General features: G+C 26.4%; 6 protein-coding genes across 9 annotated transcripts; 3 read left to right on the top strand and 3 right to left on the bottom strand.

Annotated features, from left to right (window-relative positions):
* Window positions 1–3,568: 3,568 nt before the first annotated feature.
* LOC132918379 (DNA excision repair protein ERCC-6-like) lies at window positions 3,569–13,126 on the bottom strand. 2 transcript variants are annotated; one of them, XM_060979580.1, is made up of 17 exons: window positions 12,907–13,126; window positions 9,053–9,187; window positions 8,752–8,987; window positions 8,495–8,664; window positions 8,276–8,410; window positions 8,032–8,197; window positions 7,678–7,958; window positions 7,312–7,469; window positions 6,938–7,135; window positions 6,580–6,861; window positions 6,398–6,514; window positions 6,215–6,325; window positions 5,950–6,153; window positions 5,714–5,884; window positions 5,148–5,652; window positions 4,837–5,050; window positions 3,569–4,543 (listed from the first exon to the last, which is right to left on the bottom strand). In XM_060979580.1, exons 2-17 carry the CDS (start codon window positions 9,179–9,181, stop codon window positions 4,267–4,269), a joined length of 3,354 nt encoding a protein of 1,117 aa, XP_060835563.1. In that variant the 5' UTR covers window positions 9,182–9,187; window positions 12,907–13,126; the 3' UTR covers window positions 3,569–4,266. The 2 variants fall into 2 exon arrangements, with proteins under 2 accessions (XP_060835563.1, XP_060835562.1); XM_060979579.1 differs by lacking the exon at window positions 12,907–13,126 and adding an exon at window positions 9,421–9,561.
* LOC132918380 (sarcolemmal membrane-associated protein) lies at window positions 9,515–12,913 on the bottom strand. Its single transcript, XM_060979581.1, has one exon. It carries the CDS (start codon window positions 12,832–12,834, stop codon window positions 10,732–10,734), a length of 2,103 nt encoding a protein of 700 aa, XP_060835564.1. The 5' UTR covers window positions 12,835–12,913; the 3' UTR covers window positions 9,515–10,731.
* A 230-nt stretch (window positions 13,127–13,356) lies between the features above and the next one.
* LOC132918383 (protein KRTCAP2 homolog) lies at window positions 13,357–17,212 on the top strand. Its single transcript, XM_060979586.1, has 5 exons — window positions 13,357–13,739; window positions 13,882–14,036; window positions 14,641–14,704; window positions 15,598–15,664; window positions 16,650–17,212. The coding sequence occupies exons 1-5, from the start codon at window positions 13,736–13,738 to the stop codon at window positions 16,762–16,764; spliced, it is 405 nt and encodes a 134-aa protein (XP_060835569.1). The 5' UTR covers window positions 13,357–13,735; the 3' UTR covers window positions 16,765–17,212.
* LOC132918382 (BLOC-1-related complex subunit 8 homolog) lies at window positions 16,924–19,127 on the bottom strand. Of its 3 annotated transcripts, none has more exons than XM_060979584.1 (5): window positions 18,937–19,127; window positions 18,736–18,876; window positions 18,475–18,652; window positions 18,289–18,396; window positions 16,924–17,857 (listed from the first exon to the last, which is right to left on the bottom strand). In XM_060979584.1, the coding sequence occupies exons 2-5, from the start codon at window positions 18,779–18,781 to the stop codon at window positions 17,707–17,709; spliced, it is 483 nt and encodes a 160-aa protein (XP_060835567.1). In that variant the 5' UTR covers window positions 18,782–18,876; window positions 18,937–19,127; the 3' UTR covers window positions 16,924–17,706. The 3 variants fall into 3 exon arrangements, with proteins under 3 accessions (XP_060835567.1, XP_060835566.1, XP_060835568.1); XM_060979585.1 differs by adding an exon at window positions 17,969–18,067 and having other exon boundaries at window positions 17,717–17,857; window positions 18,736–19,123; XM_060979583.1 differs by having other exon boundaries at window positions 18,736–19,126.
* A 164-nt stretch (window positions 19,128–19,291) lies between these two features.
* Window positions 19,292–21,591, top strand: LOC132918381 (DNA methyltransferase 1-associated protein 1). The gene is made up of 8 exons (XM_060979582.1): window positions 19,292–19,686; window positions 19,754–19,917; window positions 19,979–20,206; window positions 20,269–20,370; window positions 20,450–20,659; window positions 20,714–20,855; window positions 20,918–21,072; window positions 21,140–21,591. The coding sequence occupies exons 1-8, from the start codon at window positions 19,473–19,475 to the stop codon at window positions 21,308–21,310; spliced, it is 1,386 nt and encodes a 461-aa protein (XP_060835565.1). The 5' UTR covers window positions 19,292–19,472; the 3' UTR covers window positions 21,311–21,591.
* Window positions 21,592–22,706: 1,115 nt separating this feature from the next.
* Window positions 22,707–24,986, top strand: LOC132919379 (ubiquinone biosynthesis O-methyltransferase, mitochondrial). The gene is made up of 7 exons (XM_060980960.1): window positions 22,707–23,047; window positions 23,148–23,276; window positions 23,354–23,480; window positions 23,556–23,659; window positions 23,721–23,853; window positions 24,358–24,517; window positions 24,661–24,986. The coding sequence occupies exons 1-7, from the start codon at window positions 22,980–22,982 to the stop codon at window positions 24,774–24,776; spliced, it is 837 nt and encodes a 278-aa protein (XP_060836943.1). The 5' UTR covers window positions 22,707–22,979; the 3' UTR covers window positions 24,777–24,986.
* The last annotated feature ends 331 nt before the right edge of the window (window positions 24,987–25,317 follow it).

The following is a 25,317-nucleotide window of genomic DNA, read 5'->3' as shown; positions in this document are numbered from 1 at the left end:
ATTTAATTTAGTTATTTTTATTAAACGGCTATTAGGTATGTAACCCCATATTATAATATAGGACCCGTACATAAAAAAGTGTCTCTCATTTGCATATAATTGCATCTGAACAAACATTCAGATATTATATTACATCGAGTATTTGGGGACCTAATGTTTTTCACTTATATATATGTAGGTATTATAAACTACCTATTATAATAATAATATGTAGGTTTATATTATTAATTATTTTAAAGGATGCGATTATTGTTATTGACGCAACTAGATGTGAATTTCAGGGGGTGCTAAAATGATGTTACTATATAATATATTGTATAAGAATATACCTAGGTAACAACAATTTGACGTGTTGACTGCGGGGTCCCGCCCAATTTATAAAATTATAAGCATAATATCTACATTTGAACTGGGTCCAAATGGTTTTATTATTTTTATAAGAATCGTTTAACATTATTTATAGGATACTACGATGGAAAGACAATAATTCGTCAATTCGCACAATCCAATTATAATTATTTTATATATTAAATCGTAAGAAATAAGAACCTATATTTTAGGAATATTACTGAATTACGCACGTATAAAAAATTCTTGTTGATACACCTATTTCGATTATGATTTTTTTTATGGCTTAAGCACCATTTAACGCAATAAATAATAATTAATAATATATTATCCTACCCTAAAGGTACCTACGCGCTATATTTTTACTTATTATCTCCGACGTAATTACTAATTATTAAAGTATATTTATTATAGGTACCTGTTTATTTCACGTTGGGCGTGTCTTTTTTTCCTTTCTTCAACGTTCATGATGCACTCGAGATCAGACCATTTTATTATTTTGATTAAACGCCGTTATTGTATATACGCGCGCTGGGACGACAATAAGTTCGTATTTAATAGGAATACATATATATTTATACTTTTATAGGTTAGGCTGTAACATATTCTTAATTTCTGCTCGATAATTTGATAATTTCTTTATATATAATATTATATATACACAATATACAATGGCGTATCCAGAATTGTTTTAGGGGGGGGGCACACGCTGTCTAAAATTTTACAATATACACTACCTACTACAAAAAAGAAAATAAACCAAATATTTAATGTTTTAATGCAAATAATTTATTTATATTTTCAGTCAGTCATTAAGATTAACTTAATATATATAATATGTATATAATAAAAAATAGTAATTGAATAATAAAAAGGCGTGTTTAAGTCCAAACAAAATTATAAGTGTATAAAAACCAAACAATTGTATAAAATTATTTTGACCAATCTGCAAGTTGCAATTTTCTTAGTGCTTTATTTGCAAAATTCTCAATGATTTTAGTTACTGAAATGACCTCTTTTTTATTTATGCTTCTAAAGCTAATCCATTTAGTCTATTATTTTCAGTCATTGTTGACCTTAAGTATGTTTTCAGTCATTTTAAGGGGCCGCTACACCAACATAATTTGTTTTCTCTGTCTATCTACCACATAACAATATAGGAACAAAGATACTCATCAGTCATCCGTATTTCCACGATTATGACTCTCTGGTTCAGTTCAGGGCAAAAGCACCTATTTTATAAAGCAAAGTATTTCCTGTGCGTTGACCGGATTTTTTAACCATTAATAATTTATTCAAAATTGTAAATATTAAAAATCTATTCGGTCAATGCACAGGAAATACTCTTCTTTATAAAATATATAATAGGTGCTAAACTGAACCAGAGAGTCGTAATCGTGGAAATATACGTAATACAGAGTATCTTTGTTCCTATATATTATGTGGTAGATAGACAGAGAAAACAAATGTTAGTGCAGCGGCCTCTTAAGGTAGAAAAAGTACGTTCTAGCCTCTGGCGTAGCTGTTGTAACAGGAAGATTTGTGAACATTTGTAAAAGCAATTTAATATTAGGCACAATATCTGTACAATAAGATAAAGTCTCAATAACAGTTTGAAGTTCATTTACTGTACTATTTTGTAAATATGAATCTTTAAGACTAAAAATATTAAATATGGCCAACGAGGGGGCATGGCCATTGGCCCCTCTCCTGGATACGCCACTGACAATATACATATAGATAGGAACCAATTTATAGGTTTATCCACAAATTTAATGTTTTACCAATATCTTGGGTTAATTTTTATCGTTATTGGTCCATTATAAGTCATAACACTCATAACATTTAAACCCTTAGTAGCTGCATATATATACATCAACACATTGCTCTTGCCGTAGAACCCATGTGGAGATATTTAATAAGATGATTTTATACGACAGGTAGATACGATATCGTGGTTTTGGATGAGGGTTGGCAGTCGCCATTCTGTACTTATTTATAATTAATTGTTTAATTATTATTTTAATATGATTTATTGATAAATGGTAAGTACCATACAACGATTTAAGTAATATTATAGTTAGGTAAGTAAGAACTACTAAATATCTACGTCATTACGTAGGACCTAAACTAACGATTTAGGCAAGATCCAAGGGGGGTGACCAAGGAGCGGTAGCCCTCCTCCTCCCGTAGACTCCGCCGTACTAGTAAATTCTAGGATGTCTGTTTTCGGCAGCCAATAAAATACGATACGTATATGGTCATGTATCTTCCCCCTTTGTAAATATATTCTGGATCCGCATTCCGTGCCTGGTAATAGCAGATACCTATGTGTTATAAAAGCGCAGCTTGTTAATACACTTATTTTCAACAGAGATATATAATTTATAATTATACCGATTCAGTTGTTGATTATCCTTTTCAAACTTCAATTTTAGTGAATAGTAGGACAAAGGTAATTGTATGGTGCCATGGTGGCCGGTGGGTACGACTCAGTTCCCCTACCAACTTTTGGCCGTAAGCCGTTGATATTTAAAAACAATCTTTTTTTAACATTTTAACATCTCTTCAAAAAATACACGCTATAATGCTAAGTAGTTAGTATACGCTAAACTTCGTTGTTGAATCTAATTAATTGTCCCATTAAAAATAAAATATATCGATATAAATATGATTAGGTATCTATTTTATAAATATTTAGAGATTATAATTTATAGAGAAAGGTATTGTTAGTAGATAGTAGATACCTACTAACAAATACAACACCTTTCCCCATTTCCTCCACCATAGTCCATAGCTAGGTTGCGATAAGATATTAAAATTAGCATTTTAAAGTAGGTATTAAAAATTAGGTGACTATACCTACCTATTTAAATTTACTATAGAACGTTAAAATATTATAGAGATCATATTATACCCTTTGCCATTGTGGACCACTTTAAGCCCCGAAAGTTAACTAAGAAGACAGTAGAATAATCGTTAATATTGGTACAGAGATATTTGATATCATTCAGCTATAGGTACGTAGATTTATTTAACAATATATTTGTTGTAAAACAATTATTTTTATAGCAATAGATCTATAAAAGATAGAAATTAATTATGAATTAAATAACCCTTCAGTCCTTTGTAGATTCAACTGAAAAGACATTTTTTTACACAAAACGCAATAATAACTTCATTAAGTATATAGGTATGATAGCAGAGTCAAAACCAAAAATTCTACAGAACGTTCTTTATTTTATAATAGATATAAAATACAATTATTTAAGATTCTGAATTTTTCATCATCATATTATTTATTTAAACAGTGACTTAAATAATTTAAGTTAAATTTAAATGAAATTCTTTGTATAGAGAGCGATCGTTTTTAGGTATAATTAGTCATAATATGAGTGTACAAGGTATCCTGTATAATTCGTGCCTGACCTGTCATTCTGTCAAGCCTTTTACATAATATAGTACATATTTAATATATGTATATGTGTGTAACAATGAAACTTAATTTATTTCATACAAATTTGAAATTTATAATAATAACTTACATTACATTTTTAATTAAATGTTAATAGAATGTATCATACAAAATAACAATATATAGTAACTTAAAATTATGAATACTAATAAAGTACCTATATTAAACACCAATTGACAATGTTAGAAATAACGCAAGGTACAATATTACTATACATATTAGTATATTACAAAGTCGATTATATCTTTGAACAATGTTATAGCATTCATTTTAGTAAATAATGACACATTGGATAAAATAATTATCCATAAACAAATTGTAAAGGTGTAATCGTGCGAGGATGGGTCATTCAAATAAATAAAAAACAAAGGAACAGTTAAAATTTGTTTGTTTGGTACTTATAATTTGTAAAATAAATATTGTTTGTACTTAATTTCAATGGTTTAACAATATTTTGGTTTCAACGTCCAAACACCAGTTTTATCAGGGCACCTGTTGAATGTACAAACTTCACTCAACAATGACTTGAAGAGTGGGGTATCTTCAGCTGAGTATTTATTTCTGAATTGGTTTACTATTTGATCAGTGTTTACACTTTGATTGTTTTCTAACAAATATTGTCTAATACTGTTTAACATCTGCATTTCACGTTGTGTGGCTTCCACAATTCCATTACGTTTTTTCATTAGGGACAGTATTGATGGACCACTTGATTCATTACTAATTTTAAATAATAAAAAAAAAGCAAAATAATTATTAATTAGATGACATAGCTAGGTAAATAATAATAATACAAACATAGACAGTGGCATGCCCAGAAATTTTCAATAGGGGAGGGGGATATATGTTATACATTTTTAAGTAATAATACATTTAAATAAATTATTCCAAACACAAAAATTGTCCAAAAGAAGTCCACAGGGAATATATCCCACATCATCCCCCCCCGAGCCTGCCACTGAACATAAAACAATGAAAATCAATGTGAAAAAAATTAACACTAGTTTACTTACCTATTTTCCATATTGTGAAATAACTTAGATCTAACTGTTCCTTGATTGCCAGTCCAGTTTAACCTACCCGATCCTGTCTCCCAACACTGAGCACGGGATGCTTCAAGATCTTCAATTGCCTTTTTAGCTAATTTTTGGGCTTCATTTTCAATTATAACATAATCAGATTTTGAAGATTCCATTATTTTATCATGTCTCATCGCTGCTTTTACACCTTTGTATAAAAAAAATTATATTCCATTATTCTTTTTATAACTAAACTAAGACATAAGTGAATTGTTATACAATATAATTAATTTAATGAAACCTACCCGATTTGTTGAATAATTTTTCAAGAACATAATCGTCTTGTTTTTTGGATGTGAGATCATCTACGTGTTCTTCCCGATAAATATCACACTTAACCAAATATGGTATTTTAGGTTTTTTTTGCTTAGTATTTAAATATTTACTATTTTTTCTTTTAAAAGCATGGTTTGAAGCTATAATCATTTCACTTTTGCTGCAAGATGGAATATTTGAACTCTCATTACTCACAAAAGTAAAAGGTTTATCATTATTTTTAGAGATTTCAGTGTCATTTTGACATGGATAAATAATATTAACATTAGAACAATGTTCACTATTAGTACACATTTCTGATGGTGTTATTTGTTGATTTATATCTGTTTTTGAATTTTGACCAATCATTTTACTAAGTTCTCGTGCTTTTTGTTTCATAGCTTCAATTTTATCATTAGAAAATGAATGGGTTGAAGATGTTTTTTTAGATTTCTTTCTTTCACGCCTAGCTGTCATCATTTTTTTTAAATTGATCTAGAAAAATAAACATGACCATAAAATATATTCAAGAAATAATAATTAAAAATTGAATTACTTCAGAACCTGTCCCAGCAAATAAATCTGATGTTTCTACTACACCATTATCGTCCACATCTTGAAGTGTGAAAAGTTCATATAAATAATTTGACTTGAAAAAACGCCGTTGTTTTGGGTCCACTAATACTTTATTGCTTATAAACTGTTTGAAAATTTGACGATGATACATCTAAAATATAAAATAATATAGTTTGTCATTTAAATAAGATTATTGTTTGCTTAAAAATAAAATACCTTTTCTTCTATAGTTCCAGCAGTGAGTAATCTATAAATAGTGACTGAATTTGTTTGTCCAATTCTCCAAGCTCGTTCTCTAGCTTGTAAATCTGTAGCTGGATTCCAATCTGGATCAAATATAATCACCCTATCGGCACCAATCAGATTAACACCTAATCCACCAACTTTTGTAGTCAAAATCATAACAAATATTGACAGGTCCTAAAAAAAAAAAATTAAATTTGCCATTTCTAAATAAAAAACTATTATAAAAAACTATTACTTTATTGAATTTGTTAATAATAGGTTGACGAGAACCAATAGATGTCGAGCCTTCTAGTTTTAAGTATGTGTAATTTTGCTCAATAATAAATTTTTGAAAAATGTTAAGCATCTTAAAACAAACAAATAATATAATTTAATTATTATACAGTAATAATTTTGTTATGGACATATAATATCTTACTTTTACACTTTGAGTAAAGAGCAGAACCCGATGACCTTGTTTTTTCCACATTTTTAGTAAAGCTTCAACTACAATCATTTTACCAGATTTTTTCCAATAGCCAAAAGCACCAGTTTCCTATAAATAAAAAAATTCAAAACTATGTGTAAGTATACTCAATATAATAAATATATATATTTTACAAGATTTGTCTGGAAAATATCAGGATGGTTGCAGATTGTCCTTAATCGAGATATGCCAACAAAAACTTTACAATTTCCATTTGTTATTTCAGATATTATATCCGAATTTTCAAGATATCCTCTATACATTTTTTTTTGTTCTTCTGTTAAACGACAAAACAGTACTTGTTCACTTTTGTCAGGTAAAGATATATGTGACTGTATATCAGCTTTCATACGTCTTAAAAGATATGGAGATATTGTGTCTTTAAGTATTGTTGCACATTTATAAGCTGTAGTTATCTAAATTGTATGTAATGATTTAATTGATTAACTAAAATAATATATAATTGTTAAGTGAGATTATTAAAAATTATACTTGTAATTCAGTAGCATTTGCATAACCTCCGTGGGTAATTGGCACAGCAAAGCTTTTAATAAATACTGGTAAAGTCCCAAGTTTACTAGGAAAAATAAAATCAAATAGCGACCATAATTCTTTCAAATGGTTTTGAATGGGTGAACCAGATATAATGATTCTATGACTAGATTTCAATTGTTTTGCAGCTACTGTTATCTATAAGGTTCAATTTTATTTTAAGTAAATATATATTCAAATTTTATAGTATTTATGAGCAAATAAACATTAACCTTTAACAATATACATTGTTTCCTTACATTCAATATTATATAAATAAAATACAAATAATGTTAAAATGTTAAATTAATAATATTAATAATGAATTTACTTACTTTAGAGTCAGGATTTCTAATTTTATGTCCTTCATCTAAAATTACATAGTGCCAATCATTTTTTAACAAATGATTAATATGTTGAAGCAAACCATTATATGTAGTAATTAAAACTCCTTTACTAGACCATATTTGTTTAATTAAGTCCCCTGGTTTGCCTAAACCAAAATTAATAAGTATAAAAATTAAAAATAGATGACGATTAGTGATTACGAACAACTAACAATTAATTTAATATTTCAAATAAAAGTGCTTACATTTCAATACTTATCATTTAATTTATTAAATGGGTTTAAACTTCTAAATATGTAATAAGAATCCATACATATTTTTTTGTTTACTATAATTTAATTGAAAATTAACTACCTTTATAAGCTCCAGTTTCATGTAAAACCACAACACGAATAGGTGGACACCATTTATGGAATTCATCAACCCACTGATGCATTAAAGTTGCTGGACAAACAATTAAACTAGGACCTAAACCACGTATACCAGTTATTTTATCTTTTAAACGACTCCAATACAGTCCACCAAAAAAAACAATCATTTGTATGGTTTTGCCTAATCCCATTTCATCTCCTAAGATACCACCAGAGCCTTGTTGATGTAATTCCCATAGCCATTTTATGCCAATCTTTTGATACCTAATAACAACAACAATATTGTATACATAAATTATAGAGCTATATATTAAGCTGCTTTATATAAATCATTTACTTGTATAATTTTTCCCAAATTTCTTTTGGAACTTTAAAATAATCCCCATCAATAGAGTGAAATGCATCATCATTATCAATAGCTATTTCGGGATTATTTTTTTCATACTCTCTCAATCGACACTCATAGTTTTCTTCTATTCCATCATCAGATGATTTGTATTGACCTTGAAAAAATTGTGTACATATGTAATAGGTGTTTGGTTTTTAATACAAAATTAAAACCCAACATATTAATTATTTACTTGAACAACGTCTAGGTTCGAAATATTCATCATCAGTACCATTAGTATAATCATCATCTGAATATTTATTACATTTTTGATGATTATATGATCGTTTTTTACTTTTTATTTTAACCGGGGTGGATGATTCATTTTCTTAAATTAAAAACATTAAATATTATGTAGATATAAACTTATAGGAATATTAACTCATTTTACTATAACCTAATTTTTATTTACCAGAATCTGTTGATGGAAAATATTCACTTCCCGATTCTTTTGACTTTTCAATTGGTTCCATATTTATTTTAAATTCTTTTTTTGTACTGGACGTTTTAATTTTAGATTTATGAATCATTGTTGAAAGTTTAGATTGAGACAGCAAATATTTTTCAAGCATTTCTGAAGAGCTGAAAGTTGCCAGGCCCAAAACAATTTTTAAAATCATTTAAAATATTAAATGAATATCAATGATCTGTATAACAACAATAGTATACCTTTTTGAATTTTTTTGTGAAACATCTGTTGAACCAAATGGTGTCATTTCTCCAGTCCTAATTTTACGTTCATTTTCAGTTTCTTCAATTCCTAAAACTCCTAATGTAGGAACCTCAACAGTGTTATAAATAGTTTTATTATCCAATACTTCATTGGTAACTTGTTGTAAAACTTCTTGTTCAAAATGATTCACATCATACACAGTTAAACCTGTTAGATCTTGCAACTCTATAGGCTATAAAAATATATATACATTTGCATATTATTTATAATTTAATTTTTACATGTATTTGTAAGTACTTGATTAGTTTTAGGAATAGCTTCAATTTTGTTTCTGTCAATGTTCATTACACTACTATTAATAGAAACTCTTTCTACATCCATGACTTCTAAATTATTACTAGATAACTGATCCAACGATTCCATCATTAAAGACTGAAAAATAAAAATGTTGATTGGTGTTTTAATATATATAATTTTTTTGTTTGAGAAACAAGACATGTACTTATATACAATCATCAGGGAATCAAACCACACCTGATGAAATTGCATATAAATAATAAAGAACACCTCCACCAAATTTTATACAAAGATTTTTCACATAAAATGTTGTATGTTATCCTTGGTTTGATATCCTGACAATTGATTTAATCATTGTTAATGATTACCTTCTAATGAAAGAACATTCCGTCTCAAAAATGATTGTAGACATATAAAGTTAGTAAAAGAAACAAACAGTTAAAATAAAAAGAACAATATGGATAATAATTTAATAATCTTACTATTTTTTGTTTAAAAATTACAACAATAATAATTAATGACTACAATGATTTATGTTTATAATAATTCAATAACATACAACATTAACTAATTATATAGATTTTTACAGTATTAATCGTATTTCGATGGTTCAGTCAACGAGTACATAATTTCCATTAAAATACAAAACTTCTAAATTAAAAAAAAAAAAAACAATGTGACAATATAAATTTATTTAGAACAATAAATATAATAAAGTACTAAAATAAAATTAAAAATCACTCCTGTCATCAAAATTCAAAAGAAACTAATATTTTTGAGAATAGAATTGACACACACTACATTGTTTAAAATACATTTTACATTGCGCATACATTTATAAAACAATCCTGAATAATTAAAATTGTTCTGTTACTAATAAAAATCACAAGGTCTTAAATATTGTAGTAAAGTAACATTTAATTTAGAAATAATTTTATGCAATACAGTATTTCATGTTTATATTAATTAAATAATATTAAAACTCTTAGATATAAACTATTACAGATCTTAAATCATAAAATTATTAAATAAATTATTTAAAAGTAATAAATATAATTTTGTATCATAATAATAGGATTTATAGATCAATTTTGAAGAAGGGAATAACAAATACAATGAAAGCTAAGAAAATTATAACAAAATGTTAAACAATTAATGTAAAAAATAAATAAATAAATTGTAATACTTTTATAGCATTGAAAATATAATAATATTTTTGAAAATATTAATCGTCTTATGAAAAAACAAATAAGCATAAATGTATAAATATATTGTGTATATATTTTATTTTAAGTTAAAGTAAAAAAAAGCATGTATAATTTCAAAAATATATTATTATGGATGGAATCACATATTAAGTAATATCGGTTTTTAATTATAAAATAATACATAACTACAAATGGCAAATAAAACACAAAGCTGGAGGATAAATTTAATTATTTAAATAGATGTGATCCAGCTTTACTGTTTGAGAAAATTTTGTAATTATTTTTAACTTAAATTAATTTATTTTTATTTACTGAGATATTTATAATTTAATATAAAATTTTGTTTATGACAGGTAGTTTATATAATTCAATTTTTTCATATACAATAATACCTGATCTAAAAAAAAAACACTTATCAGTTGTATAACTTACTAATAACAATAAAGTTATAAATAATAATTTTAATTGCACTCATTCAGCTGTTCCTGTTAAATAGGACAAATATGAATGAAATCTAATTACTAAGACTAAAAATAATACTATCGATGGTAACGCGAAAAATAAGTGGAAATTTGGAGTTTGTTCTAACTCTCTGCATCTCAATGTAATTTGCTCTAATTCATATTTCAGATTGTTTTTTTCAGTTAAACATAAATCATATTCACTACGAATTTGTTCTAATTCATTTTTGTCAAATACTGAATCTTCTTTAGTGTCCACTGTATCAGAGCTGGTCTCCTGAATCAAGACTTGGTTTACATTATCATTTTCAAGTATTTGGGATGAATTATTTAAACATTTAGTTTGAGATATTTTTAAATCATCTAAACTAGAGTCAAGACTTTTGAAGTTACTAAAAGAGCAAAGATTTTTTTGCAGTATATCTGGCACATTATGTATATTATTAGAGTCAATACTCGATACCTGACATAAATACTCAGACATCAACATTAGTACAATATCTTTACAAGAAATTTCTTTCTTAAGATGTTTTATAGTAGATTCTTGATCATCTAAGTTAGTTATACAGTCTAGCAGTACATCTTTTGCTTCAGATAGTTTAAATTCAATAACATCAGATTTCTGTTTATAAAAATCTGTTTGAATCTCAATATCTTTAGATAAAACTTCAATATTTTTTAAGCTATCATCATTCAATATAATCATTTTTAATTGATCAGGATCTGTATTGTCTGTATCATTAACATTTTTAATCTTTACACAGTTTACTAACAATTCTTGATTAAGATCAAGTTCTGTCTGTAATTGACATACTTGATTTTCTAAGTCAGCTTTTTGTTTTATATGTTTTTGCATTTGACTTTGTAGGGAGTTCATTTGATTTAGACATGTCTGGCGGTCTTGCAATATATGTACAATGTAAGACATTATATCATTAAAGTACTTATTAAGAGAAATATCTTCAGTAAGCTCGTGTTCATTTTGTAAGGTTAAGAGAAGCACATTACGTGTATTGATCTCATAATTCATTTTAGCTATTTCTGCTCGTAATCTTTCAATTTCTTGACATTTGTTATGAAAGTTTATTTCTATTTCATTTTTGGTTTCCTGTAATGTGTTTAATTCGGTTACATGTAATTCTTTTGATGCATCAAATTCTTTTACACTATTTTCATGGTTAGCGACTTCTGTATTTAACTTAGAACAAACTTCTTTAATTTCATCTTGTGCATCATTCAGATGCTTCATCAAGGTACTTTGTTCAGTTATGGAATGTTTCAACAGACTTTCTAATTCTTGACATTTTTGCATCAATTTCAATTTTTCTTCCATTTCTTTTTTTAAACAATCTTTAGCCATTCCTTGGTATGAATATTTATATTTTTTTAAATCACATATTTCTTGTTTCATTTCATCTTCTCCAAAGTCCTTTTTGTAGTATTGCAGTTGATTTTCTAAAAATTCAATTTTAGATAATAAACGATCCTCAGCAACAAGGGCTTTCCAACTATTATCCGTTTCTCCAATTATGTTGGATAACAGCCTTTCCAAGTTAAATAATTTGTTTTCTAAATTTGCTTCCCTGTGCATTGCATCTCGTATGTAAGCATCTATGGTGTATAAATCTTGAGTAGATACATCACTAATGAAATTCACAACAGGATTAGATTTAGCCTCTGTACCGTCAGCATGATATAATTTTAAGACAGCTGTAATACAGCCATGAGATATGTTTTTAGAATTTTCGATAACATCAACACCAAATTGGACTACATCTCCACTAAACACTTCTTGTGGTTTAGACTCTTCACCGCTTTTACTGAGTCTGTGGTTGTTAACAAACGTACCATTACTACTTTTCGTGTCTTGTAAAAAGAATTTTCCATTTTCATGCCAGAGCAGGGCGTGGTTTCTTGACAAGACTTTACAATCAAAAATCCCATTGTGTGGACTGACTTTGGCTTTAGCCAACAAACGGCCAATCTTAACAGGTTGGTCAAGGGTTAGTGTACGCTCTTCAAACGGATGCGAGTTGGCACAGTACTGAAGGATTGCTTTGCAAACAGAACTGGTTACTGTTATTGTGTCGTAATTCATATTTTCAATCATCATGGTTGGTTAATGTACATTTTTGAGTTTTTAAACCTAAATGACTGTTACTATAAATATATAGTCTTAAGTTACCTTATCGTAGTATTAATTAGTATTTGAAACAAATGCGATTCGACAAGAATTGTTGAGTATACTTAACACATAAACTACAAAATGTCAATAGAAACGTATAATATAATCTACGCCACAATTATAATTATAAAAGGCAAGGGAAAAAAGAATAACTAGAAGAGCCAAGAAACGATTGATAGAATAATAATTACGCGAAATATCTATCGTATATCGATGGAATTTGTCTCTTGATAACGTAATTATAGTAATATTGTGTCAACACATTATTATTTTCAGATACATAATATATATATATATTACAAAAATATAGAGGAATTTCGCAGTGTAACCAACATTATCGTGTTCGCGCAAATGCAAATAATATTATCATAAACCAAGGTTTATTGTTTTTTTTAGGCGTTATCGCGAATTCGAATCTATAATATCAAATATCACAGTACAATAATAATAATAATAATATAGATTCTAAACATCTGAGTAGTGTATAGTGTTTCAGTGTCCGGCGTAGTGGCGTACTCGTTTACTGGCGTCCCGACTACCGAGTCTTGACGATCACCAACTATCAGTGTCGTTTGCCGACGAAAGCATTATTTTCGTATGATAATTGACAAATTTTTGATCGGTAAATCAAAACGCTACACACGACGCTCCGTTATTTTGATAAAAAGATGAAATAGAAATTAAAAAAAAAAATTACGTCAATTTACGTTACTTTTTACTAAGACACCGACCATTGAGTGCTGTTCAGTCTTCAGTTGTTATTCAAAGGATCTTTGTCTCACTGAGTATTTTAAACTTGGAATTGTAAAGCACAACTCCAGTACTAAATATGGGTAAATCTGATTTTCTATTGATGATTGATTGTATGGAAAGATCACCCTCTAGCACTATGGCATCTGATGAATTAATAATTATACTTAGCTACAATGAAATATAAAAATTATTACAATTTTAAATCTTGCCTTTTATTTTCAGCCGTTTCCACGGGCATGTCGTTCCTTATATCAACGCTGTTAGCATTGTCACTATTCTCAGTCATGCAGCTCAACAGCAAATGGTTGACGTCTAGTTCGGTGTTGGTCATAAGTACAGGTTTTCTTGGCTCAGTGTTGTTTACACTGTCCTTGACTGTATCCTTTTTTTGTTCTTAGTTGTTTACCCAAGTATGATATTTTCATTATTGTTTAACAAGAAGTTTTATAGACTAACTAGTTTGGCAAAACTTTCATGTACTTATTTCAAATTACGTTTTCCTAATACACCATCTATTACTTATTTAACATGTTTGTTCTATTTTAGAGTTATTATTAATAATATATATGTTCCTAACAATAAATATATCAATTTAAAGTAAATAAAAAAGTACATTCAATAATTGATTTAAAGTAGGTGAACTAGAGGAACCAATTTCCTTTTAAATGACAAATTTTTAAAATAATAAAATGTATCATTATGTAAATATACAATTGGAAATGAATGGGTAAACAAGTTAATAAGTCTATCTTGTCTAAGATAAATAAATATCTTAAAAAAAAATAAAGTATAATAATTTTTCCCTGGGCTTACAAATATAAAATAAATAAATCATTACAACATATCCACAAAGAATTTTAAAGATTGTTCATAAACAAAAAAATAATAACAACTTAATTATCTAGTTTTATTTTATATAACTTAAATAGAAATAACAATTAACAAGTTTGTATTATGTTTCCTTAATTAAATGAAAACCAGGCTGTAAGTAATCTAATGACTTTACTTTTGGGAGAAGGATATCAAGCTAGTTTATTTCCTGAAAGTAAGTAAAATAACTAAGTTAAACAATAAATTACCTATTGAATGTTACAATTTAATTTAGATTAGGTATGATTTATAAATGAAACAATGTATAATTATTGATTGGTTATTTGGAGTATTGGTTTCTAACCAATGCCATAGATCAGTAGCATGCTGAACGATTTTCTGTGCTGAGACAAACTACTATTTGACCACTATCCATGTACCCGCAATTCATATTTTATTTTATTTTACAAAACATTTATTACACTAAATCCAATAGCAAGTATCCATCTACCCAACCACCCATTTTAGTCTTGAGACAATTGCCTCAAAAAAGCCTAATTTTGCTTGCTGTGGCTATAGATTTATTTCTATACTTTAGGTGGCTTCATTGCCAAATTAAGGGTTTTGTCACCAATTGGCTATAATACATTTGTCACCTAATTCTACATATTAATATTTTACTCCAAAAAAGGATTACCGTATTTATTGATATGTTATACCAAAAGTGGGTCAAATTCAGATTTAATTAAATTCAGTTAGGTGTTTTAGTGTTCATTTTGTGATTAACTATGAATAAATATATACATAACTACTACTGCGGTTTATTTTAAACACTTAATGTTGATATTGTTTCATTTTCATAATATCATAATTCATTCAAATCACTTGTGCTCATGTTTATTTTTAAAATTATGTTTCAACATCAAATATTATTTTGTGTTAAACCTTAAAAAAATATGCTATTTTGTTACTGTCGTAGGTTATAACCTAAACAGTTATATGGCCTTGGGGGGTTCCTTTAAATATTAGACTATACCAAAAAAATTGTTTTTTTTAAATATTTTTATAAATACTATTTCATATAAAAAAATGTATTGCTAATAAAAATTAACCTTGTTTTTTTTTCAGTTTTATTATCATTAATGTTCACTTTTTTCACATGTGTCTCTATCCACAGAGTATGCGCTACAACCGGGTAATTTATAAATTATTTACATATTATGTTAATAATATTTTTATAAATTTTATTTTATTTTACAAAACTGAGTTAGTTAATTAATTAAAGTTTACAGTAAAATAATAAAAAATTAAATGGAAAGTTTAAATTATTATTTACTAACTTAAGTCTCAACGTATTTTCTATTTTATAATGTATTTATTATTATGATATTTGTTATATTAAAACATTTTATGGAGCATTGTACCCCAAAAGTATTGACTTTATTTTATTAGTGCATAGTATATCAAATTTAGAAGAATTAATTTTACTCAATTATTTTTAATATTACGAGTGAACCTGTTATCAAATTTATAGGTAAGAATATTATTCAGGACCTTATGTAGGTTTTTTATTAATTTAAATTTTAAAGCAAGTTATGATCATTTGAAATTTTTAAATATCAATAATAACCTAGAAAGGGTTCTGAAAAATACTTATACCTTTAAATTTGATAATAGGTCAATCAATAATCATACTCTACTACTATAAATAATAAAGAAAAATTAAGTATTCGTGTAAAATTTGCTATTTTGTGTGTTACTAAGACTGAATCAACACATGCAGGTATTACATCTTCTTAATTTAGAAAATACCACTGAGGTGAGATGAACTTAAATTGGTTTTTGAGTAAAGAGAGAAAACAAATTAAGCTTTATAATTTTAAATAAAAAGTAATAAAAGTAAATAAATTATTTAAAATTACGTACCCAATCAATTGATTTTTACTAAAAATATTTGTATAGTACCTATTTTTCTCATAATACAATAACATTTTATTCAGAAAACAAATTTATTTGTTTGTTTTAAAATTTGGTAGGTTAAATTATTGCCCCCTTCCACTCTCAAGAATTTACTTGAGTTACTAAGGGCGTATTTCTCATTTTTCTATTATTTATTACCCAGACTTATATAATAATAATAATAAAATATTGATTAATATTAATGTATTAACTTTTTACAGTTTGCTGTTTTCATTATTTGCTCTTTACAATATTTATAATGTTTCTCAAAAGACATACAATTCCAGTTCATTGCTCAAACAACCTATTGTTCAGAACAAAAAGAAGAAACACTAAATGCCAAAATACAAAACTGTTTTATACCATTTTCAATGTTCATAATGTACTGAATATTTGATTTTTATATCTATTATTTATTTTTCATTGTCATTCCCTAAGTTAAAAAATTAACATAAATTATTGTAGTAAAAGTAAATTTCAATTATTTCTTACTGATTTTTTTATTTGACAAAATTTAATATTTATTTTATATAACCTCATAATACAATCAATTATTGAATTATTGAAATTCACTAGAATATCAATTACATTTACTGAAATTAAAATTGTTTATGATGTATTATTTATATTGATTAAAACTTTTTTTTTGTACTATTTTTGGATAATTGTGATTATGATAATATCATTAAACAAGGCTTTGATTTTAATAATATGTACTCATTTTGCCTGTCTCTGAGTATTAAAAATTATAAATCAAATTGAAATAAAGAAAACTACTTATTAATTAATATTTTTTATTTGTTTATCAACCTTTTATTTTTTAAATAAACAACGTTTCAATTATATGTTTATAAACCAAATAATATATATTAAGTTTATTCAGTAATAGTAATATCTCTTTATAGTTTAAAGACTATTTAAAACTAAGAAGTAAAAATACAAATAAAATTTTTATTATATGGTTAATATAAATAAGATAAATTAATAATTATTACTAATGATACTAAAATCAGTAGAATCAATAAAATTCTATGTTAAATGATAAACATAAAAAATATATATATTTGAATAAGACATAAACAGGTGTGTACCAAGATTTAATAAAACCAAACTAAGGGGTTTACGTGTGCCCCAAAAGGAACACTAAATTTTTTTTTGGTATTGTACAATTAGCACTTGTACAGTGTTTTCAGTTGTTTCAGATTTCAAATGCACTTTAAATATTATACATTATATATATAATATTATACAACAGTCTTATACTCTTCTTAATTGATATTAATATATATTAGAATGTCGTGCACTGTTCACCATAGATTCCACTTTATTGGCTGTATCTCTGATAGCTTCTGGTAATTCGGGCAGGTCTAAAGTAGTAGTCAAGTGTGCAGATAGACGTTTATACATAGAATCTTTTTTAGATTTTCCACTAAAATATTAAAATAAATAAATAAAATTATAAAACAGAATATGTAATGGTAAGAAAACATCAACTATAAGCTCAAGGTTGAATATTGACATCTAACTAGATATGTCTTACCAGATAAATCTACAGTAAGCACACTATATAAACAATCATACTGGTACGTTTTTAATAGGCTTGGATGGTGCATCATTGTCTATTTGAGAAGTTTTCAATCTACATAATATAATATTTACATAATAAAAATATATATATATATATATATGCCAAAAACAAATCAACAATATAATATTTATCAAACAAAATCAAATCATACAATAATCTTGATACATTCATGCATTGAATATTGTACTTGCAAGTTTCTATTATAGAATTATAAAGTACCTACCTACTTGGCAATCTAAAATATAAATTGATAGAATTGAAATGTAACTCACCGCCTAGTATGCTCATACTTGATCTGTTGACTAAGGAATAAAGCATTTTTAAGTTGTTCTTGAATATTATTCAATGGTTCTTCACAGTTCTTAATAGAATTAATAGCTCTGATTTATAATATCAATACATGAGTCATAAAAATTTAATAATTAATTAGTCTAGAAGTGAAAAAAATATAACATTACCCTAATGCATATTCTACATCATAATAGTGCCCTTGTAAATCCTTATGAAGTTTTTGAACTTGTACCCTTTTTTCTATCATAGGCGGTACAGACTTCCGTACATGTTCTTGAAGTCGATAAAACGCCAAGGATGGTTCATTTGCAACAAAATGAAGATTTTCTGATAAAATTCCAGTGGCTTATTTTGAAACAAAAACAAATATAAAATAATGTAATTAATGTAATTAATGAAATTCGATTACAGTAGATGTAAATACACACCACGTCTTGATTTCGTTTGTAAGTCTGGGTCGTGCATTTCAGTCATGATCAAAATTCAAAATATGTGTACAATATTTCAGTTTATGATGATTATATTATTTATTATTATATGACAGCCGTACTATTGTAGTAATCCTTCAACTATATAATAATGGATTAAAATGATTTTGTATTATCAAATAACAATTAATCGAATTTTACTATTATGGTATTATTTATAATATTGATGTGGTTAGATTTTCGGGATAATAAAAATAATAATTAATGAAGTGTATTTTTAAACACAGCACTGTGATATAAGTCAGTAAACTTATTAATTTATTTGTATTTTATTATTATTCACACCATAGACATTAGATATTTAGACATATAATACACGTAATACACGTAATACATATTAGTAATTATTAGTATTATGCTACTCAGCTTTAGATTTCTGTGGTCAGGTTTCAGGTGCTATCTGATAAGTGATAACTATAATCATTGATTATAAATCGTGTTTATAAACATCAGTGATTACAGCCTAGATAATGTATTATGTTTACATCGTGGATTAACTTTATGGTATCGCCGATACCGGATTTGAGATTATATTTTATAAACATTGTAACTTGAAAAATTGTAAACTCAACACTAAATAGACTGTATTTAAATTATTGAATATTATTATAATATAATTTTTAATTTATAGTAACTACTAGAGTGAACGTACGTTTCGACAACTTAATTCGTTCAAGATGACTGAAGACATTCGTGATATTTTGGACATAGAAAGAGGATCCGCTCCTCAGGTATCCAAAGAAGACATACTTGGTACACAGACCAAGAAGAAAATCTCACTACCATCGGGTAATCGGCAGACTCGTAGACCAGAAGGAATGGCCCGTGAAGTGTTTGCCTTACTGTATAATGATAAAAAAGATGTGCCACCTGTTATTGAAACCGAAACCGGTAATTGATTTATTTGATTTGATTGATTTTATTACAGGTTGTTAATGGTTTTCATTTGGTTGTTTAGGTCCCACTTATAAGCTCCAAAAGGCTAGATTGGGTATGCGACGTGTTCGCCCTTGGGTATGGGCTCCTTTTATCAACCCAGCTCGGGCAGATGGTGTTCCTTTTTATCATTGGCGGAGAGTTGCAGATGAGGGAAAAGAATATCCATTTGCTAAGTTTAATAAGGTATTATTTGTGATTATTATTTATTTACACAATGTATAAATGTATTATTGTTGTTAAATAGAAAATAGAAATACCTAAGTATACAGATGTTGAATACAAAGAACATTTAGTATCAGAAACATGGACTCAAGAAGAAACTGATCGTCTTTTTGACATGTGTGAATGGTTTGATTTACGTTTCATAATCATTCAGGCTAGATGGAATTATGGAGAATATGAGAACTCTGTTAAGCGATCTACCGAGGATCTGAAAGATAGATATTATTCAGTGTGTAATACACTGACAAAGGTTGTAAACAAACATCAATAATTGAATCATGTTTACTGATAATTTGTGTTTTATTTATTTAGATTAGAGGAGGTAGTGTCAATGAATCAAAAATGTTTGATGCTGAACACGAAACTCGTAGAAAACAACAACTTGAAAGACTTTACAGTAGAACTCCTAAACAGGTATTTATAAACAATATAAACATACATAAACATTGTACATTTTTGTTGATATTTATTATTTTTAATTGACAACGTTTAGATTGATGAGGAACAAATGTTAATACAAGAAATGCGAAAGATTGAAGCACGAAAACGTGATAGAGACCGTAAAACACAAGATCTACAAAAATTAATTAGTGCTGTTGATAAGCAAAACGATAGTCGTAAAAGTTTGAAAATTGACAAAAAAACAACTCATCACCGTAAACGCCCTACTGTTCCAGTCAGGCCAACTAGAGTTGATCCAAATGTAATTTTTAATTTATTTTTAATCTTATAAGTTTATTAAAATGTTCATTTTTAGAATTTTGAAGCTACTACTATTAAATTTCCGGACATTAAAAATAGTGGTGTGTCTACTCGTTCTCAAAGAATGAAAATACCAGCTAATGTTAGTCAAAAAAAAGTGAAAAATGTTGAACAGGCTCTGGAGTCACTGAAAATTAGTATGTATTATATTGTATTTAAAATAATATATTTTGTTAAAATAATTACTTTTTTTTTTTAGAATTAAATCCCATTCCAACTGAAGAAATATGCCAAAATTACAATGATCTACGAAATGAAATTGTATTGTTGAATGAATTAAAAGCAGCTTGTAGCTCCAGTGATTTTGAACTACAATCATTAAAACATCAGTATGAGACATTAAATCCTGATGGGGTATGTAATTTGCTAACTGTATTTTAAACATATTAAAACATTTATTAATATCTATATTGTTTGATAGATTTTAAAAATTGATCCCCAACTTTTGGAAGAAATGGCGAGTTTAAGTGTTGACGATGAAGAGAATGAAGAAGAAACTGACATTAAAATAAAGATAGAAATTAATGATCAAGAAATGGAAGATGCTACGGATCCTAATCTTCTACCTAAAAATGTATTGGACATAATATAATTTATAATAATGTGATATTAATAATTCAACATTTGTATTATTTAATTATACTTTGTATTATATTTTCCTTGGAGATTATTTAATTTATATTTTTTAAATAATTTAATTTATGACATTTGTATATAATATAACTACTTCAGACCATCATAGTAAATATTTCTAAGGTTTACTTATTAATTCTTAGTTGTTAACATTTAAGAATATTATAATATGCTATATGGATAATGCTTTCTATATTAATATAGTTGAATTATAATTTCTTAATAAATTATTGCATTTTACATATAGTTACTTATTGTTTTATTATTTTTGAGTTCATAAATTCACTGACATTATTTCTTTATTATAATATAAACTAGGCGATTATTATTTATTATAATATGATAAAATTAATTTAATTAAATGATTTAAAATTATAATATAAAGATTTAATAAAAGGCATTTTAGGTATATGTTCAGACAAACATAATGATTACTTCATTGTTCATAGAACTATACAAATGAAAGGTTATTAGTTATTACCTAATTAATAAGGCCCTTTAGGTAAAAATAATTGATTTTTTGACACTTTGTTGCTTGGGATGAAATACTAATTTCATAGCTCTTCCTAATCTTAAAATATACACAATATTAATATACATTGTGTACTAATAAAAATTCTATCTATATTCCATGCAGTAATGCTTTTTTGTAGTTTTATAAAATTACAAGTTGGACTTTTAAATTTTGAATATATTAGAATACATAAAATTGCATAATATTTACTATAAATCCAATAATTATTTATGTATTATACTATTATTATTGTATTCTATAAACAAGAAACAATATTTTATTGTATACTTATCATTTTTGACCTATGCTATTTGTTTTTTTAATAGGATTCCAAAATTTAAGGAGGCCAATTTTTCTTTATCAAAGTAAATACATTTTGACATGTGTGAGGTTGAAGTTTTATATATTTAATATTTTTAATTGAAAATTGGTTTTGTTACACATACCAAAATGTAGGTACAATATCTCTATGCATAGGTATTATATTAAATACATTTCCTATGATTTTCATAATATATTTTAATTTATATCCATCAGCTATCACTTGTCCATTTGTATATGTTATACAATTAGGTAGGAGATCAATAAAACGAAGAAAAACAATTAAGGATGCCAAAATACACCCTGCCACTCTCTAAATTACGCGCGCAAGAACCCAGGTGCTATGAAATAGATTTGGAGCAGGATGAAGGGAAACCTTCAAGATTTTGGTTTAATACTCCGAATTAAAATAAATTTTATCGTGAGAATCACTCTGTATAATGATGAACCATATATCTTTAATCATGTGATGAACTAAGGACTTATTTATGATTGTTATCAATAGCTTATTAGTTATCATAAATCATAATTTATATGAACATTGAAGAGTTAACTGTTCAACCACAGAGTAACGTTCAAGTTCATCTAATGCAGATTTTAGAGCTGTTATTTATGACAAAAGCTTACTCGTTATTAAATTTAAAAAAAATTAATCTCTTAGTTGCTACTTGTTACAGTTAACTTGCATCTTGGCATCTTGTATAGTTTGTTGTGGACATTGTACACATTTTAGTTTCAACGTATTATTATTTCTATATTCACTTTAAGTTTAATATTTAAAAGTTTTATAATTATGCTTAATTCCAAAATGAATTTGATAGCAAAAAAAACAAACATTGCAAACTCTTTCATTCTTTTCAGGTAAAAAAATAACTAATACTAATTTTTTTTAAGCATAATGATATTATATGTTTTTACAATTAAGGCAATTTGCTTATTTTAAAAAGAGTTGAAATTTCAGATCCTTAACACAAAATTATGTTAAAGAGACAGTAAATGCTCACGAAGTAGAACATCATTCCAATATGAAAGACTATTGGTGGGACAGCAATGGACCACTGAATACATTACACTCTTTTAATCCATTGAGGTGATTTATAATTAACTCTTTCAAGAGTATCTAATTAATTATTGTACTTAAGATTATTAAAATTAATGTTGAATTAGAGTTTCGTTCATAATAAATGGATTAACAAATATGAAAAAAATTGAAACAAAAAACATTGGGACTCGTCAAAGCTTAGAAAATATAAAAATACTTGATGTTGGTTGTGGTGGTGGAGTTTTAACTGAGGTATAGTTTAAAAATTTAAATTGAAGTATACGTTAATACTTATAAATTATTTTAGAAGTTTGTATCTATATTTAGGCATTAGCACGTCTAGGCGGTAACGTAACGGGAATAGATCCAAGTAAAGAACTAATAACAATCGCCAATGATCATTCTGTGATTCTTAGAAATAAAAATATCAAGTAATTAAACAGAAAAATTATTCATTTATAATATTTTTAATATTTTTATTTTCCTTTATAGATATTTCAATGAATCGGTTGAAGAGCATGTATTATCAAACACAGAATCATATGATGCAATTGTAACTTCAGAAGTTTTGGAGCATGTATCCAATAAATATGGCTTTTTAATAAACTGTATTGATTGTTTAAAGGTAACTCCATTATTTTAATGTACATACTTGGATATGAAATATGTTTTATTCGTTTTTTGATTTATCATATGTGACATCAATTTAACGGTCTATGGCAAAATATTGTCTTATTTTATTTCAAGTATAGTTTCATTTGTATTGGAATCTTTGGATTGAAAAGTTAGTTATAGGTCATATTTATGTTTTTAAAAAATCTAACTACATGTTCTGTTTGAAATGTTGAATTAACCATATTTAGTATCAAGCACTATCTTATATAAAATAGTTTGCTTACAATTATAACATTTTATAATTTTTGTATATTGCATTTTTATACCAAACACTCAAAATATAATTTTTTTAATATTGAGACGTATTGTAATAATAATAATTCATCGATCAATAACTCTTGACTTAATAGTTAATTTTGTTTTAAACCGACTTTGGCAAAACAAATAGTTGCATCAATCTGTGATGACTATTTTATAAATATTAATAAGAACTAAAACAATTATTATTTTTTAGCCTGGAGGATCTTTGTTTATAACAACCCCAAATAGAACAATTTGCTCATGGTTAAGTGTTAAAGTGATAGGAGAAACATTTGATTTTATACCAAAAGGTACACATGAATGGGAAAAATTTATATGTCCTCATGAATTGCAGTCAATTTTAGAAATAAATTGTAAGTATATAAATTATTATATTATTTGTTATTGTCTATAATAATATTTGTAGTTTTCTTACAAAGGCAAACATATTATAAGATTATCAAATTTTAGTTAAAACATTTTAACATTTATATTTATTTTAATTTTATTCATCTAGGTAAATGTGATACTATATCAATTAATGGACTATCATATAATCCTTTTACAAACCGATGGAGTTGGACTAATTCAACAGATGTATCTTATGCCATACATGCAGTGAAAAGTACATAGCCTGTAACTACTACCTATCATTAATTATTACTTTGTATTAACCATTATATTATATTATGATAATATTTGTATAAATTTATTTGTTATTGCACTATTAAGTTATAATATAATTATTCAATTTATTTCTATTTCTGGATTATTAGATGTGCTAAAATGTGTTTTTACCATCATTAAACAATATCATACGTTATTGTTATTATTATTCTTGAATTATCTGAGTAATGTGTTTTTAATTTAAATAGTTTTTTACATATATTTATACATCACTGTATTATTTTCCTACATTCAAATGGATATGCAAGTCCTAATCCTATTAATTGCTGTCATTATTGATTATAAATACTAGTATTTATAATTAATGTTGTAATATACAAACAAATATAATATTGCATAAACCAGTAATTATTAATAAAAAAATTAATTTCCATATTATAAAAAGAGACCCAAGGTAATAAATTACATACTCAAGATTAAGCCAATACAACACTCATAAGTTAACATACAAAAATACAAATAGCTAACACAATAACTTGGCTTGGAA

The sequence above is a fragment of the Rhopalosiphum padi genome, chromosome 1 (genome assembly GCF_020882245.1).
Source record: "Rhopalosiphum padi isolate XX-2018 chromosome 1, ASM2088224v1, whole genome shotgun sequence".
Taxonomy (NCBI): domain Eukaryota; kingdom Metazoa; phylum Arthropoda; class Insecta; order Hemiptera; family Aphididae; genus Rhopalosiphum; species Rhopalosiphum padi.
This window is presented reverse-complemented; position numbering and strand designations above follow the sequence as displayed.

Coding starts and splice junctions, on each gene's coding strand:
- LOC132918379 (XM_060979580.1), bottom strand. CDS start 9,181: ATGATGGAATCGTTGGATCAGTTATCTAGTAATAATTTAGAAGTCATG. Junction 6,326..6,397: donor TCTTTACTCAAAGTGTAAAA/GTAAGATATTAT, acceptor GTTTGTTTTAAG/ATGCTTAACATTTTTCAAAA. Junction 4,544..4,836: donor TTTCACAATATGGAAAATAG/GTAAGTAAACTA, acceptor ATTTAAAATTAG/TAATGAATCAAGTGGTCCAT.
- LOC132918380 (XM_060979581.1), bottom strand. CDS start 12,834: ATGATGATTGAAAATATGAATTACGACACAATAACAGTAACCAGTTCT.
- LOC132918383 (XM_060979586.1), top strand. Junction 14,037..14,640: donor TGTTTACACTGTCCTTGACT/GTATCCTTTTTT, acceptor AATGAAAACCAG/GCTGTAAGTAATCTAATGAC. Junction 14,705..15,597: donor AGCTAGTTTATTTCCTGAAA/GTAAGTAAAATA, acceptor TTTTTTTTTCAG/TTTTATTATCATTAATGTTC.
- LOC132918382 (XM_060979584.1), bottom strand. CDS start 18,781: ATGACTGAAATGCACGACCCAGACTTACAAACGAAATCAAGACGTG. Junction 18,653..18,735: donor ACAAACGAAATCAAGACGTG/GTGTGTATTTAC, acceptor TTTCAAAATAAG/CCACTGGAATTTTATCAGAA. Junction 18,397..18,474: donor GATGTAGAATATGCATTAGG/GTAATGTTATAT, acceptor ATTATAAATCAG/AGCTATTAATTCTATTAAGA.
- LOC132918381 (XM_060979582.1), top strand. CDS start 19,473: ATGACTGAAGACATTCGTGATATTTTGGACATAGAAAGAGGATCCGCT. Junction 19,687..19,753: donor TGTTATTGAAACCGAAACCG/GTAATTGATTTA, acceptor TTGGTTGTTTAG/GTCCCACTTATAAGCTCCAA. Junction 21,073..21,139: donor AGACATTAAATCCTGATGGG/GTATGTAATTTG, acceptor ATTGTTTGATAG/ATTTTAAAAATTGATCCCCA.
- LOC132919379 (XM_060980960.1), top strand. CDS start 22,980: ATGCTTAATTCCAAAATGAATTTGATAGCAAAAAAAACAAACATTGCA. Junction 23,277..23,353: donor CACTCTTTTAATCCATTGAG/GTGATTTATAAT, acceptor ATGTTGAATTAG/AGTTTCGTTCATAATAAATG. Junction 23,660..23,720: donor CTTAGAAATAAAAATATCAA/GTAATTAAACAG, acceptor TTTCCTTTATAG/ATATTTCAATGAATCGGTTG.